The sequence below is a fragment of the Heptranchias perlo genome, chromosome 7 (assembly GCF_035084215.1).
Source record: "Heptranchias perlo isolate sHepPer1 chromosome 7, sHepPer1.hap1, whole genome shotgun sequence".
Lineage (NCBI taxonomy): Eukaryota > Metazoa > Chordata > Chondrichthyes > Hexanchiformes > Hexanchidae > Heptranchias > Heptranchias perlo.
In genome coordinates this window covers 53,145,012-53,162,182 of record NC_090331.1, presented here as the reverse complement: position 1 = coordinate 53,162,182, position 17,171 = coordinate 53,145,012, and the positions used below count along the sequence as shown (strand labels likewise).

At 41.4% G+C, this 17,171-nt stretch overlaps 1 protein-coding gene across 1 annotated transcript in view; it reads left to right on the top strand.

Moving 5' to 3' along the window:
• Positions 1–476: 476 nt before the first annotated feature.
• Positions 477–17,171, top strand: part of dnah9l (dynein, axonemal, heavy polypeptide 9 like) — a 329,459-nt gene continuing 312,764 nt past the window's right edge. The window contains exons 1-3 of the mRNA XM_067988173.1: positions 477–716; positions 3,775–3,918; positions 8,912–9,111. Of these exons, the coding sequence (XP_067844274.1) occupies positions 477–716; positions 3,775–3,918; positions 8,912–9,111 (584 nt within the window). The remainder of the gene's footprint in view (positions 717–3,774; positions 3,919–8,911; positions 9,112–17,171) is intronic.

Below are 17,171 nucleotides of genomic sequence, written 5' to 3'. Positions count from 1 at the left end.
TGCTTGTGGCAAACTAATCAGAAAAGAACTGCTCGTTAGACACGGCAGCTACTGTCCCATCCATTCTGCGACCGGTGGGCATTGCAGGGACTGGAGTTCATAGTGGACATAGGTATAATATTTAATTTGATAAGTTTCCGTTTTCCTTTTGTTCAAGTTTTGATATAAGTTGACCCCCTTTAAAAAGGGGCATATTTATTATTTGGTTTTTAGTTGATGTCACTGGGGCAACCCAGTGCATCTTTATTGGTTAAATTATAAAAGGCTACTGTCTCAACGAGACCCGGTCTGTTTATTTAGTGCGAGCACCAGACAGGTGCAATACGAATGCTTTAAGCGAATTAGAAAACACGTGCTGGCACTCTAAATATGGAATCCTACTAAATGAGACTTTTAAAAACCTGCTAACTTTTTTGTTCCAGTTTTTAGTCGTCTGTTTTTTTCCCCCTTTTTTGTTATCTATTAAGGCTGGTGCAATGACTGAAGAAAAAGTTGGCACGGATGTTGCCACACCCAGTGTTTGTGCTGGAGACGAACGAATAGATTTTATAAAGGAGCAGGCGTTTAAATCGTTAAAAGTAAAATCTGAACGGTGGAATAGATTCATTACTGTGAATGAAAACAAAAAACTGCTGCTAGACTTTCTCGATAAGACGCTGCAAGGAAGACTGTTGTTATTTACTGGAGCAGGAGGAGCCTTGCATGCTGACGTACAGGTATGAAATAATGTACTGAATTTTTAAAAAAGTATTTGTATGTAAATGTTTATATGGTTGGTTATAAGGATCTTTAAAGTCAGTTATTATTGCCAATTTAAAACACTTTGTTGAAGAGAAAATCAGTGGGGAAAATGGATCCCAAAAATTGAGAAAATCAGGAAAGTTTTACATAGGAATATAGGAACAGGAGTAGGCCATTCAGCCCCTTGTGCCTGCTCAACCATTTGATAAGGTCATGGCTGATCTGTGATCTAACTCCATGTACCTGCCTTTGGCCCATATCCCTTAATACCTTTGGTTGCCAAAAGCTATCTATCTCAGATTTAAATTGAGCAATTGAGCTAGTATCAATTGCCATTTGTGGAAGAGAGTTCCAAACTTCTGCCACCCTTTGTGTGTAGAAATGTTTTCTAATCTCACTCCTGAAAGGTCTGGCTCTAATTTTTAGACTGTGTCCCCTACTCCTAGAATCCCCAACCAGCGGAAATAGTTTCTCTCTATCCACCCTATCCGTTCCCCTTAATATCTTATAAACTTCGATCAGAAAACCCCTTAACCTTCTAAGCTCTAGAGAATACAACCCCAATTTGTATAATCTCTCCTCGTAACTTAACCCTTGAAGTCTGCGTATCATTCTAGTAAACCTACACTGCACTCCCTCCGAGGCCAATATGTCCTTCCGAAGGTGCGGTGCCCAGAGCTGCGCTCAGTACTCCAGGTGCGGTCTAACTAGTGTTTTGTATAGCTGCAGCATAACTTCTGCCCCCTTGTACTCTGGTCCTCTAGATATAAAGGCCAGCATTCCATTAGCGTTATTGATTATTTTCTGCACCTGTTCATGACACTTCAATGTTCTATGTACTTGAACCCCTAGGTCCCTTTGGACATCCACTGTTTTTAACTTTTTACCATTTAGAAAGTACCCTGTTCTATCCTTTTTTGATCCAAAGTGGATAACCTCACATTTGTCTACATTGAATTCCATTTGCCACAGTTTTGCCCATTCACCTAATCAATATCGCTTTGTAATTTTATGTTTTCATCTACACTGCTTACGATGCACCAATCTTTGTGTCATCGGCAAACTTAGATATGAGACTTTCTATGCCTTCATCTAAGTTATTAATAAATAGTGAATAATTGAGGCCCTAAGACAGATCCCTGCGGGACTCCACTAGTCACATCCTGCCAATGTGAGTACCTACCCATTATTCCTACTCTCTGTCGCCTTTCGCTCAGCCAACTTCCTAACCAAGTCTGTACTTTTCCCTCGATTCCACTGGCTAACAGTCCATCTTGGCTAACAGTCCATCTTGGCTAACAGTCCATCTTGGCTAACAGTCCATCTTGGCTAACAGTCCATATAAATAACATCCATTGACATTCCCTTGTCCATTACTTTAGTCACCTCATCAAAAAATTCAATCAGGTTTGTCAGGCACGACCTACCTTTCACAAATCTATGCTGGCTTTCGCTGATCAACTGAAAATTCTCAAGGTGTTCAGTCACCCTATCCTTAATTATAGACTCCAGCATTTTCCCCACAACAGATGTTCGGCTAACTGGTCTATATTTCTCTGGTCTCCCTCTCCTTTCTTAAAAATCGGAGTGACATGTGCAATTTTCCAGTTAAAAGATCACAAATTCAAGTAAAGGACTAAAACAATGTACGGTTGAGCTAAATGAAAATGCACAATTATTTACACAGTTCATTGACACTTTAATGGAGATCACCATCAGACTCTCTCTTAACCCCTAGATAGTTTTTTAAAAAAATTAAGTATAAAATTGAAAAACCTGGCCCTGAATTTCTGCGAGTCTTCCGACACACTCCTGTCGTAAGTCAGGCAGGAGTGCCTTGGAAGGCCCAGGAAATAGGCCAGGACATGGATACAAAAAGTGTCAGCTTTGACTGCCAATTTCTGCAGGATCTTGTTTGGGAGTTGAACCTCCACCTGCCCCAAACAAGGTCACCAACATTAGTGGGGTATGGCTAGCGGAGGAGACTATCCGGCCAGGAGTTTCCTTGGTCCTATACTGGGATCTTTATAAAAGGGGCTCTACATAAGCCTCTTCTGGGCTATTTGTGCTTGCGAGTGGTTTGGTGGTACTGCATTTTCTGTTTCTCTTTTTTTTCCCCCTTTCCCACCCCCCCCCCCCCCCCAATTCTGGAGGATGCCTGTAGTGGTGTGAGCACCCACCACTCATATTTAAATTGGGGAACTCCTCTCGACCCTACATACCCCAGTAGGGTCAGCAGTGTATGTTTCCCTTGGGCACATCTTGGCATTTGGGCTGGGATCATTGACCCATGGGCGTTTGAGCCCCTAATGTTTACTATTATGGTTCCAACTACTTGCCTGCCATTATGATGGCTGAATATTAAAAATTGCTGAAGATTATGCTCAGACTTGCAATATTGCTTTTGGTAAAAAAAAAATGAATGAGCCTTCGATTGATGACCTCTATAGGGGACTATCAGTGTGGTAACTGTCAGTGCACTGTTGTCCTTGCTCCATACCAAACCAGGAATAAAAGATTGACATTTGCTTAGTATAAAGAATATAACTCCCACAAAGATGATCCCCTTTTTTAAAAAAAAATCCAAATTGCATAGCCTTTGTTTCTTTTCCTGCCAAAAACTGGATCCAGAGATGTGTACGTGTTGCAATAGTGACCTCGTCATGGCACGTACAACATGCAATATGTCTGCTGACATCACTGCTGCAATTTACGTGCATCTTTTGACATTTTTGTTTTTTAAAAAAAACACAATGGGAAAGTGGGATTTCCTCATATTTGGGATGAAATTGTTTTTTAATGATTCATCACCCTTAAAAAAAAAATCAGGAATTTATCAAAGGAAATTAGTTAAAAATTTATTTTAAGGGCCCAAAGTTATGAAGGCAGTGTATTAATTATTGTCTGGTATGCAGTAAATGAAATTTAAAAATAAACAATCTTTAAATTGTATAGTGATCTCAATGTGTGAAAGTGAAATACGCCCATTTTTTTTCTGAAGTGTAATTTTAATAATTTTCTATTTTCCTATAGCTGTCCTTCCCTTCAAAAAGCAAAATGCTTTATATTTTCAAAAACTGTAGTGGAAAATTGTCGAGTAATGACCACAAAAATGAACTGGTACTAGGAGAGATCTTGCAGCACCCAGTGGAACACCTTACAGTTCTAATCAATGAGGTAAAGCAATACCATAATACACTCGTAACAGATTAGATAGTATATTTTTCTCCTTTTAGAAGCACAAGTATAAAGTTTCCACTGGTGAACAGCATCTGTCCATCAGACTAGTGGGTGCATCTTGATTTCCTCCAGTTACATTTGTACCCCACCCATTTGATAACTGTGACTGGCAGAAACTGGCCAATCAGCACTTAGCTGCACTGGTGGTCATTTTTAAAATGGACAGCCTGGGCTTTATTAAGAGGTGGCTTTGCACTGAGATGGCATCCATAGCAAACTCAAATTAATGTGAATCAACCCCTGAAAGAATCCCATACTTGGCTTTAGTGTGCTTGGGAGTCACAGTGGAACCTGGCCTCTGACTTATACTACCACATTTTCATTGATGTGCAGGACACAAAAATGGAAGTGCGCCCTAAGACTTGCAATATAACTCTGAGATGATAGTCCAGTGGCTATTGGGACATCACTTGCAAAAGGTGGTACTGCCATGCTTGTATTGTGTGACAACTATGGTATAACTGCAACCATTCCACAGTGGTGGTTGTTTTTTTTAAAATATAAGCTTGCACAGCCTGTTCTGCTACCTTTCCAATTCTAATGATCAAAAAGAATTGATGACATTATTTGCTCTTTTTAATCATTAGAAATTTCATCCAGTCAGTGAGCAGTGATCAAAACTCCATGGATTTGTTGAGATATGCTTGCATGAAGCTCTACAATATGAGCGACTGCTGCTTACCTGCAATACTGATCTAAATAATCTTGGTGCTGCATTCCTTTGTGCAGTGTAACTGGGGTATTCATATGATATGGGTTTTTTGATGGACTGCTGTATACTCAGTATTGTATTCAAATGTGATCTGGTCTCCACATGAAGTAAACTTAGCATTTTATCATTGTGTTACAGTTTGTAATAGCACTGCATAACATCCCTAATAACTCATGTATGTAGGCTAAATTTGGACAGTATAGACAAATTTGAGCCAGCTATGTATCAAAATTAACTTGGTAACAATTTATATTGAGAATATTACGAGGATTTTTTAAATGTGTAAATAAAACAATTTTTTATCATTAAATTTACTGACGTCACCAGCACAAATGTCGAAATGCTGAACAAGCTGAGCTACTTTCATGTCAATCATTTGACAAAAGGAATGACCAATTATAAGATTGCATTGCAAAGTAATCTAATGACTCTTATCAAATAACAGTGAATAATGTATTGTGTGACACAATTGGCTTAACCAGTAAACAGGCTTCATTTAAAATATTGCAACAACTTTGTTTACACAGTGCTTGCAGGACGATCCATCAGATAATCTTGTTTTTTTTCTTAATTGCTAAGAAAAAGTACATATTGCAAATAACATGCAGGAGTTAGAGGGGAATTTCAGGTTAGAGGGTAAATTAAAGAACAGGACCTCAAGGGTAGTAATCTCAATTACTTCTCATCATGCATTAGTTAATAAAGGAATATCATTAGAGAGTAAATCTGTAACTGGAGAAATGGTGTAGCAGGGAAGAGTTCAGATTTCTGGAACACTGGGATCAGTTTTGAGACAGGAGACGTACACAGGATGGGCAGGCTTTATGTAAACAGGGGCTGGGCCAATGTCCTTGCTGGAAGAATAGCAATACTCTTTGGGGGAGGATTTAAAATAATAAGGGGAGATGGGGGTGGGGGGGAAACCAGATGAAGGAGCAGAAAGGAAAACAAAAGTGGCACTGGAAAGATAAGAAAAAAGCAGGAAAGTAACTTTTTTTTAAAAATTGTCTTTGGGACGTAGGCAACCCTGGCAAACTGCATTTATTGCCCATCCCCAGTTGCCCTGCAAAGGTGGGGTGAGCATTATCCTTAAACTGCTGCAGTCCTTATAGTGATGGTGTTAGGTAGGGGATTCCAGTGATGAAGGAACAGCAGTCAGTATACATCCAAGCCAGGATGATGTGTGACTTGGAGTTGATCATGTTCCCTTAACATTACTGCTCTTGCCTTGGTGGCTGAAGTCATGGGACTAGGCAGTGCTGTTGAAGTAAGACCAGTAAGTTGCTGCAATGCATCCTGTAGAAAGCACACGATGGCTGCAATATGTAATGTGCTGGAGGGGGTGGATATCAAGTTCAGGGGCACTGATCAAGCGGACTGCTTTGTCCTGGATGACGTCGAGCTTCTTGCATGTTGTAGCGGCTCCAGGTGAACGGTGAATATTCCATCACACTCCTGATTTGAACCTTGTAGATGGTGGGAGAGGTTTTGAGGGGTCAGTAGGTGAGCCACCTGTTGCCGAGTACCCAATCTCTACCCTGATCTTGCAGCCATGTTATTGATATGGCTGGTTCAGCTCTGGTAAATGGCAAATGCCTGAACATTGATGGGGGGTCTCCATGATGGTGGTGCCATTGAAGGTCAGGTGGAGGTGATTGGGGCTTATCTTGTTGGAGGTGGTGGTTGCTTGACACTTCAGTGGCAGGTAACGTTTTTGTCACATATCAGTCCAAGCCTGGATGTCGTCTAGGTCTTGCTGTAAGCTTGAATGAGCTATTTCACTATCGGAGGAGTTATGAATGGAGCTGAACACTGAAGAAATGTCAACAAACAGGCCCACTCCTGACCTTTATAACAGAGGGAAGGTCATTGATGAAGCATCCGAAGATTGTTGGGCCAAGAATGCTGCCCTGCAGAACTCTGGCAGTGATACCCTGGGATTGTGATGATTGGCCTCTGACTACCACATCCATCTTCCTGTGTGCCAGGTATAACTCCAGCCACTGGAGAGTTTTCCGTTTGACTCCTATTGACCAGATTCACAGAAGCCAGCCTTCAGCCAATTCGATTCACTCCACGTGATATCAAGAAACGGCCGAGTGCACTGGATACAGCAAAGGCTATGGGCCCCGACAACATCCCGGCTGTAGTGCTGAAGACTTGTGCTCCAGAACTAGCCATGTCTGTTGCCAAACTGTTCCAGTACAGCGACAACACTGGCATCTACCAGACAATGTGGAAAATTGCCCAGGTATGTCCTGTCCACAAAAAGCAGGACAAATCCAATCCGGCCAATTACCGCCCCATCAGTCTACTCTTAATCATCAGCAAAGTGATGAAAGGTATCATCGACAGTGCTATCAAGCAGCACTTAGTCACCAATAACCTGTTCACCGATGCTCAGTTTGGGTTCCGCCAGGACCACTCGGCTCCAGACCTCATTACAGCCTTAGTCCAAACATGGACAAAACAGCGGAATTCCAGAGGTGATGTGAGAGTGAATGCCCTTGATATCAAGGCAGCATCTGACCGAGTGTGGCACCAAGGAGCCCTAGTAAAATTGAAATCAATGGGAATCGGGGGGAAAACTCTCCAGTGGCTGGAGTCGTACCTGGCACAAAGGAAGATGGTCGTGGTTGTTGGAGACCAATCATCTCAGCCCCAGGACATTGCTGCAGGAGTTCCTCAGGGCAGTGTCCTAGGCCCAACCATCTTCAGCTGCTTCATCAATGTCCTTCCCTCCATAATAACGTCAGAAATGGGGATGTTCGCTGATGATTGCACAGTGTTCAGTTCCATTCACAACCCCTCAGATAATGAAGCAGTCCGTGCCCGCATGCAGCAGGACCTGGACAACATCCAGGCTTGGGCTCCTAAGTGGCAAGTAACATCGCCAGACAAGTGCCAGGCAATGACCATCTCCAACAAGAGAGTCTAACCACCTCTCCTTGACATTCAACGGCATTACCATCAACGAATTTCCCCCACCATCAAAATCCTGGGGGTCACCATTGACCAGAAACTTAACTGAACCAGCCATATAAATACTGTGGCTACAAGAGCAGGTCAGAGGTTGGGTATTCTGCAGCGAGTGACTCACCTCCTGACTCCCCAAAGCCTTCCCACCATCTACAAGGCACAAATCAGGAGTGTGATGGAATACTCTCCACTTGCCTGGTTGAGTGCAGCTCCAACAACACTCAAGAAGCTTGACACCATCAGGACAAAGCAGCCCGCTTGATTGGCACCCCATCCACTACCCTAAACATTCATTCCCTTCACCACCGGCGCACCGTGGCTGCAGTGTGTACCATCCAACGGATGCACTGCAGCAACTTGCCAAGGCTTCTTCGACAGCACCTCCCAAACTCGCGACCTCTACCATCTAGAAGGACAAGAGCAGCAGGCACATGGGAACAACATCATCTGCATGTTCCCCTCCAAGTCACACACCATCCCGACTTGGAAATATATCGCCGTTCCTTCATCGTCGCTGGGTCAAAATCCTGGAACTCCCTTCCTAACAGCACTGTGGGAGAATCTTCACCACGTGGACTGCAGCGGTTCAAGAAGGCGGCTCACCACCACCTTCTCAAGGGCAATTAGGGATGGGCAATAAACACTGGCCTCGCCAGCGATGCCCACATCCCATGATCAAGTTTTAAAAAAATTTTTACCAGGGCTCCTTGGTGCCATACTTGGTTGAATGCTGCTTTGATGTTGAGGGCAGTTATTCTCACCTTCTCTCTGGCATCCAGCTCTGAAGTTTCCATATCTGGACCAAGGTTGTAATGAGGTCCAATGATGAGTGGTTCTAGTGGAACCGGAACTGACTGACCAAACAGTTTAATGGTGAGTCGGTGTCACTTGATTTCTTCTATCATTTATGATTGGGAGGGGACTGCTCGGGTGGTAATTGGCTGGGTTAAACTTATCCTGCTTTTTTGGGTCGAACGTACCTGGGCAATGTTTCACATTGTCGGGTAGTTGCAAGTGTCATAGCTGCACTGGGATAGCTTGGTTTGATCAGTTTTGTTCCACAGCTCTTCAGCACTACAGCCAGGCCCATAGCCTGTGTTGTGTCCATTGTACTCAGCTGCTGCTTAATGTTACATATGCTAATTTAATGTTGAATTCTAGTTATTCCTACTTTGTCTGTCTTTACCACATATTCTTTTATATTGACTTTGCTTACTTAAGTAATTCATGCATTTCCAGGTTCTGGTTCCTGTTTTGTCCAATACAAATAATCATTTGGGGTGGCCACATGCTGTATCCTATGATATCAGAAAACATATGGAAATGATAAAAAGCAAAATATTGGTTATTCATGGCCAAGTGGAAGGGAAAACTATTTTGCCATTGCCTCTGGTTCCTGAAAGTATCTTTGAAAGCCAAGAAATGGAAATTTCAGATAAGTATGTTCTTTCACTGCTAGGTTCTGACACTTTCAAACTTACTGATTTCTCATAAGTAGTCAATAGCAAATGTTGCATGATCTTTGTTTGTTTTTGGAAAAAGTTATTCATTACTTGATAAGATGATGGTAATTCTGCCTTCCACAATTTTTTGAAGGTCTTCCGTATTAAATATTGTGATGGGTTGCACAGAAACATTATTTTAATATAATAAAACTTGAGGAAATTAAGGGAGAAGGTTGATCAGTGTTTAATACATCTAGAAAGTTACAGAAACATAAAATGGTAACGCGAAGTGTGCAGACATATTTATAGTTACCATTTATCATAGAAACACCTTCTGATGCATTACATTCTGATAATGTGAAATTGATAATGACGCTCTTTTCAAGATGCATTATATCAACATGATGGTGGAATGGTGGATCACCACCTGAGTGAAAGTGTGCTTGTTCTTTATTTATGGTTCGGTCTTTAATCAAAAAGGCTGCGAGTAAGTCTTGTGCCAAGCACAAGGTTTTATTAAGAGTTACAATACAAGATAAGTAGTAAAGATGTTAATACAATATTACAAGTTGTAGCACACTACATAAGTTGCAATACAACCTAGCAAAAACTTTACACCAACAAGGTTCCCCAGGTGATCACACTTGACCCTGCGATAAGATATTGAGCTGTCTAGTCGCTCCAAGCGTATTCTAACAACAACATTTTATGCTCCAACCTATATACCCATAATCACACAGTAAAATCTGCTGTATCGCAAAAATTAATAATCTTGTTGTAAAGGAGCCCTTAGGGAAGAGTGACCATAATATGATGGAATTCTTCAAGTTTGAAAGTGAAGTAGTTCAATCCGAAACTAAGATCTTAAATCTAAACAAAGGAAACTACAAGGGTATGAGGCGCAAGTTGGCTGTGGTTGATTGGGGAACTACATTAAAAGGAATGATGGTAGACAGGCAATGGCTAGCATTTAAAAAAATAATACATAATTTGCAACAAATTTTTTAAGGCACAAAAACCCAACAGGAAAAGTAGTCCAACTGTGGCTAACAAGAGAAATTAAAGATAGTATTAAATCAAAAGAAGAGGCATATAAAGTTGCCAGAAAAAGCAGTGAGCCTGAGGATTGGGGGCATGTTAGAATTCAGCAAAGGAGGACCAAGAAATTGATGAAGAAAGGGAAAATAGAATATGAGAGTAAACTAGCGAGAAACATAAAAATGGACTGTAAAAGCTTCCATAGGTATGTAAAAAGGAAAAAACCAGCGAAGGCAAATGTGGGTCCCTTACAGACAGAGACGGGAGAATTTATAATGGGGAATAAGGAAATGGCAGAGAAATTAAACAATTACTTTGTGTCTGTCTTCATGGAAGAAGACACAAAAAACCTCCCAGAAATACTAGCGAACCAAGGGTCTGGCGAGAATGAGGAACTGAAAGAAATTATTATTAATAAAAACAAATAGTACTAGAGAATTTATTGGACTGAAAGTCGATAAATCCCAAGGACCTGATGATCTACATCCCAGGATTTTGAAAGAGGTGGCTATAGAGATAGTGGATGCATTGGTTGTCATCTTCCAAAATTCTATAGATTCTGGAACAGTTCCTGCAAATTGGAGGGTAGCAAATGTAACCCCACTATTTAAGAAAGGAGGGAGAGAGAAAACGGGGAACTACAGACCTGTTAGCCTGACATCAGTAGTAGGGAAAATGCTAGAATCTGTTATAAAGGATGTGATAACAGGACACTTAAAATAATAATAGGATTTGGCAGAGTTAACGTGGATTTATGAAAGGGAAATCATGTTTGACAAACCTACTGGTGTTCTTTTGAGGATGTAACTAGTAGAATAGATAAGGGGGAACCAGTGGATGTGGTGTATTTGGATTTTCAGGAGGCTTTTGATAAGGTCCTACACAGGAGGTTGGTGAAGGAAGTTAGATCACAAGGAATTGGGGGTAATATACTGGCATGGATTGAGAATTGGTTAACAGTGAGAAAACAGAGAATAGGAATAAAGAGTCTTTTTCAGGTTGACAGACTGTGGCTAGTGGGGTACCGCAGGGATCGGTGCTTGGGCCCCAGCTATTCACACTCTATATCAATGATTTGGATGAGGGGACCAAATGTAATATTTCCAAGTTTGCTGATGACACAAAACTAGGTGAGAATGTGAGTTGTGAGGAGGAGGCAAAGAGCCTCAAGGAGATACAGACAGGCTAAGTGAGTGGGCAAGAACATGGCCGATGGAATATAATGTGGAAAAATGTGAAGTTATCCACTTTGGTAGGAAAAACAGAAATGCAGAGTTTTTTTTTAAATGGTGAGAGATTGGGAAATGTTGATGTTCAAAGGGATGTGGGTGTCCTTGTACATGAGTCACTGAAAGCAAACATGCAGGTGCAGCAAGCAATTAGGAAGGCACATGGTACGTTGGCCCTTATTACAAGAGGATTTGAGTACAGGAGTAAAGATGTCTTACTGCAATTATATAAATGTAAGGAATCTTACAACACCAGGTTATAGTCCAACAGTTTTATTTGAAAATCACAAGCTTTCGGAGGCTTTCTCCTTCGTCAGGTGAAGTCTGGGATTCCATGAAGGTTACCGCATATATAGTCAGAGAACAATGCCTGGTGATTACAGATAATCTTTCCAACTGCCTGTTGTCAAAGCAATCAAAGTGTTCAGACAGAGAGACATTACATACAGGACTACTGAATATACAAATGGTCAGAACAAAAGACACAGAGAGAGGGAGAAACATCCGAAAGGAAGAGAAAGACAGAGAATGACCCGTTGCATTAAAAACAGATAACTTTTTTTCGCTGGTGGGGTTACGTGTAGCGTGACATGAACCCAAGATCCCGGTTGAGGCCGTCCTCATGGGTGCGGAACTTGGCTATCAATTTCTGCTCGACGATTTTATGTTGTCGTGTGTCTCGAAGGCCGCCTTGGAGAACACTTAGCCAAAGATCGGTGGCTGAATGTCCTTGACTGCTAAAGTGTTCCCCGACTGGGAGGGAACCCTCCTGTCTGGCGATTGTTGCGCGGTGTCCGTTCATCCGTTGTCGCAGTGTCTGCATGGTCTCGCTAATGTACCATGCTCCGGGGCATCCTTTCCTGCAACATATGAGGTAGACAACATTGGCCGAGTCACAGGAGTATGAACCGTGTACCTGGTGGGTGGTGTCCTCTTGTGTGATGGTGGTATCTGTGTCGATGATCTGGCATGTCTTGCAGAGGTTGCTGTGGCAGGGTTGTGTGATGTTGTGGATGCTGTTCTCCTGAAAGCTGGGTAATTTGCTGCGAACGATGGTCTGTTTGAGGTTGGGTGGCTGTTTGAAGGCGAGTAGTGGAGGTGTGGGGATGGCCTTAGCGAGGTGTTCGTCGTCATCGATGACATGTTGAAGGCTGCGGAGAACATGGCGTAGTTTCTCCGCTCCGGGGAAGTACTGGACGACGAAGGGTACTCTGTTGGTTGCGTCCCGTGTTTGTCTTCTGAGGAGGTCTATGCGATTTTTCACTGTGGCCCGTCGGAACTGTCGATCGACGAGTTGAGCGTCATATCCCGTTCTTACGAGGGCGTCTTTCAGTGTCTGTAGGTGTCCATCGCGTTCCTCCTCGTCTGAGCAGACCCTGTGTATTCGCAGGGCCTGTCCATAGGGGATGGCCTCTTTGACGTGGTTAGGGTGGAAGCTGGAAAAGTGGAGCATCGTGAGGTTGTCCATGGGCTTGCGGTAGAGTGAGGTGCTGAGGTGCCTGTCTTTGATGGAGATTCGTGTGTCCAAGAAAGAAACCGATTCTGAGGAGTCCTCCACGTAACCCCACCAGCGAAAAAAGAGTTATCTGCTTTTAATACAACGGGTCATATTCTCTGTCTCTGTCTGTCTTTTGTTCTGACCGTTTGTATATTCAGTAGTCCTGTATGTAATGCCTCTCTGTCTGAACACTTTGATTGCCTTGACAACGGGCAGTTGGAAAGATTATCTGTAATCACCAGGCATTGTTCTCTGACCATATATGCGGTAACCTTTATGGAATCCCACACTTCACCTGACGAAGGAGGTAAGCTCCGAAAGCTTGTGATTTTCAAATAAAACTGTTGGACTATAACCTGGTGTTGTAAGATTCCTTACATTTGTCCACCCCAGTCCATCACCGGCATCTCCACATTATTGCAATTATATAGGCCTTGATGAGGCCGTACCTGGAGTATTGTGTACAATTTTGGTCTCCTTACCTAAGAAAGGATATACTTGCCATAGAGGGAGTGCAATGAAGGTTCACCAGACTGATTCCTGGTATGGCAGGATTGTCGTATGCGGAGAGATTGAGTAGACTAGGCCTGTATTCTCTAGAATTTTTTAGAAGAATGAGGTGATCTCATCGAAACATACAAAATTCTTACAGGGCTCGACAGGGTAGATGCAAGGAGGATGTTTCCCCTGGCTGGGGAGTCTAGAACCAGGGGTCACAGTCTCAGAATAAGGGGTAGGTCATTTAGAACTGAGATGAGGAGAAATTTCTTCACTAAGCGTGGTGAATCTTTGGAATTCTCTACCCCAGAGGGCTGTGGAGGCTCTGTCAATGAGTACATTCAAAACAGAGATCGATAGATTTCTAGATATTAAAGGCATTGAGGGATATGGGTTTAGTACAGGAAAATGGTGTTGAGTTAGAAGATCAACCATGATCTTTTGAATGGCGGAGCAGGCTCGAGGGGCCAGGTGGCCTACTCCTGCTCCTATTTCTTATGTTCTTAAAACCTTTGACTTCACATGCCAATCAATTTCTCTGTAGGCCAAACACCATCTGCTGATTCTTTACATTCCCCAGCAAGATAGTAATGCACCCCATGCCATCATGTTTATAAACGTTGATAATACTGAGGCATGACATCTTATGACATGATCAACCAACGATGTTTTTAGTCAACGCGTTTGAGACAATCTTGAATACATTCAAAACAAGTCCAACGAAGACCTTTTGGAAAAATACTGTTACTTACAAAGTGTAACTTTATTAGTAATCTACCATCACACTGAATGTGAATCCCAGAAGATGTTCCCCTCTCTGACAAATTATCAATGACACTTGAGAAACTGATTGTTCAGATCAGCTTTTCCAATTTGTTTTGCATATCAAGTAGGTGAAGAGATGCTAGAGTCTTGTCTGAAGTGTAACTATTTTAAATTATTGCAAGAAGAAAAGATGCACATTTATTTTGGAGGCTTACAGACTTGTAAAAGCTTCATTGATTTTTTTAAAAGAATTTATAGATGTAGTCAAATCCAGATGCCTTGGGTTGTACAGGGCAAGGTTAATGCTGAAAAACAAGTACTGGATGTAGCAAAAGGTAATGCTGCATATTACTGCTTATGTTCTAGGAATGTCCAATCATCTTTTGCTACAAAAATGGTAATTTAAAATCTTTTTTCAGGTATTAATTAAAATTCATAGATGGAGCAGCCTTGGGGGCGGGGGAAAAGGGTCGAGGTGAATGGGACCTAAACTGCACTTGGCCTCTTTCAGACCAGTTGGTGTCTCCTTCTGTCAGCATATTTCTGTCAGCTAGCCTCCTCCCTCTGACCCATTCACACCCACTTTTTGCCCCCTCTGGTATCCCTCCACCATTTTCCCTGTCTTTTCATACCCATCTTCAAGTATTTAAGGGTGAATTTTCTGCTTCTGTGGTCCAAGAATCTCCAGCCAGTAACTTTCCATCCATTTAAATGAATGGATACAAAACCATGGGCTTAGGGATTTGTAATTTCCTGATGTGTGCACTCAGTATGTGCCAAGAGCACAGAAGCAGGCAATTTAACTTTCAGTGCACTATTAGTGGGTTTCATAATAAACTTAACTTTTCATAAAAAATACTTCTAAACTACACTTATTATTCAGTTTCCAAACTTGTATTTTTAAGCTTCAAAAATTGGTTTAGATGAGAGATTTTTAACTGACTTTTCAACTTAAAAAGAAATATATTCTTAGTAAACAATGTTTTTGTTTTCTAACTTTCAACAAAGAAATCACATCTGTAGTCCACAGGTATTGTCTGTCCATGAGTAATTCGTAATAGAAACGCAACACCTGCTAATAAGTTTAAGTAAATGTTACACTTGCTTGAAATATTTGAACATTCAATCACTAGTTTGTTTTGGAGAAAACAAAAACTCTCAATCTTCACAAGATGATGAGACACAGCAACTTTCTACAACAACTCGTGTGGATGCACAGATTACAAGTTGGGAAAATCTGCAAACTGGAATCTCAATGCACAAATGTGGTTAAAAGCTCTCTCCAACTGTACATAGTATTCCCTCACTAGCTGAAGCCCAGGCTTTTGAGACTAAAGTTAAAAAGTTTAAGGAAGACATTAAAAGATTGGGTTAAAAGCAAGCGAAGTGCGTCAGGAAGGAACAGAGTGTTTAACAAAGGTAATAGGGCATTAGTGACTAATGTCACATCAAGGGAAAAATAGTAAAAAGTTACAATTAAAGGTGCTATATCTGAATGCACAAAACATTTGTAAGAAGATAGATGAATTAGTAGCACAAATAGAGAGAAATGTGTTTGATCTAGTAGCCATTACTGAGAAGTGGTTGCAGGGTGACCAAGTTTGGGAACTAAATAGTCCAGGGTACTTGACTTTTAGAAAAGATAAGCAAAAATGGGGAGGGGGGAGGGGTAGCCCTGATAAAGGCTGAGATAAAGGCAGTAGTGAGAAAGAATCTTAGCTCAGAAAATCAGGATGTGGAATCATTATGGGTGGAGCTAAGCAATAACAAGGGGCAGAAAACACTGGTGGGAATAGTTTATATGCTCCCTAACAGTAATTACAGTGTTGGACAGAGTATACATCAGGAAATTAGAGGAGCATGTAGCAAGGGTAATGCAATAATCGTGGGGAACTTTAATCTTCGTATAGACTAGGCAAACCAAATTGGCAAAAGTAGTTTGGAGGATGAGTTCATGGAATGCATTCAAGACAGTTTTCGAGAACAATATTTTGAGGAACCAACTAGTGAACAGGCTAGTTTAGATCTAGTAGTGTGGAATGAGACAGCGTTAATTAATAATTTTTATAGTTAAGGATCCTCTGGTGCAGAGTGATCATAATATGAATGAATTTCATATTGAGTTTGAGAGTGACGTAGATAAGTCTGAAACTAGGATCTTAAATTTAAACAAAGCCATTTATGTAGGTATGAGGGACAAGTTGGCTAAGGTAGATCGGGAAATTAGATTAAAAGATTTGACGGTAGGTAAGCAACGACGAACATATAAAGAAATAATTCATAATTCTCAACGAATATACATTCCCTTGAGGCATAAAAACTTCATGGGAAAGGTGATCCAATCGTGGCTAACTAGAGAAGTTAAGCATAGTATTAGATTAAAAGAAGAGGCTTATAATGTTGCCAAAAAGAGTAGTTAGTCTGAGGATTGGGAAGGTTTTAGAAACCAGCAAAGGATGACCAAAAAATTGGATAAAGAGGGAGAAAATTGAATGAAAGTAAACTAGCAAGAAATATAAAAATGGATTATAAGAGCTTCTACAAGTATGTAAAAAGAAAGAGAGTAGAGAAAGTAAATGTGGGTTCCTTTGAGGCAGAGACAGGAGAAATTATAATGGGAAATAAAGAAATGGCAGAGATGTTAAACCAATATTTTGCATCTGTCTTCACAGTAGAAGACGCAAAAAAATACCAAAAATAGTGGGGAACCAAGGGTCTAATGAGAGTGAGGAACTTAGTGATGAATATTTAGCAAAGAAAAAGTACTGGAGAAATTAACAGGACTAAAAGCCAACAAATCCCCTGGACCTGATGGCCTACATCTTAGGGTTTTAGAAGAGGTGGCTGCAGAGATAGTGGATGCATTGGTTTTGATCTTCCAGAATTCCCTAGATTTCAGAACAGTCCACGTAGATTGGAAGGTAGCAAATGTAACCCCGCTATTCAAGAAAGGAGGGAGAGAGTAAACGGGGAACTATAGGCCAGTTAGCCTGACATCAGTAGTAGGAAAAATGCTAGAATCTGTT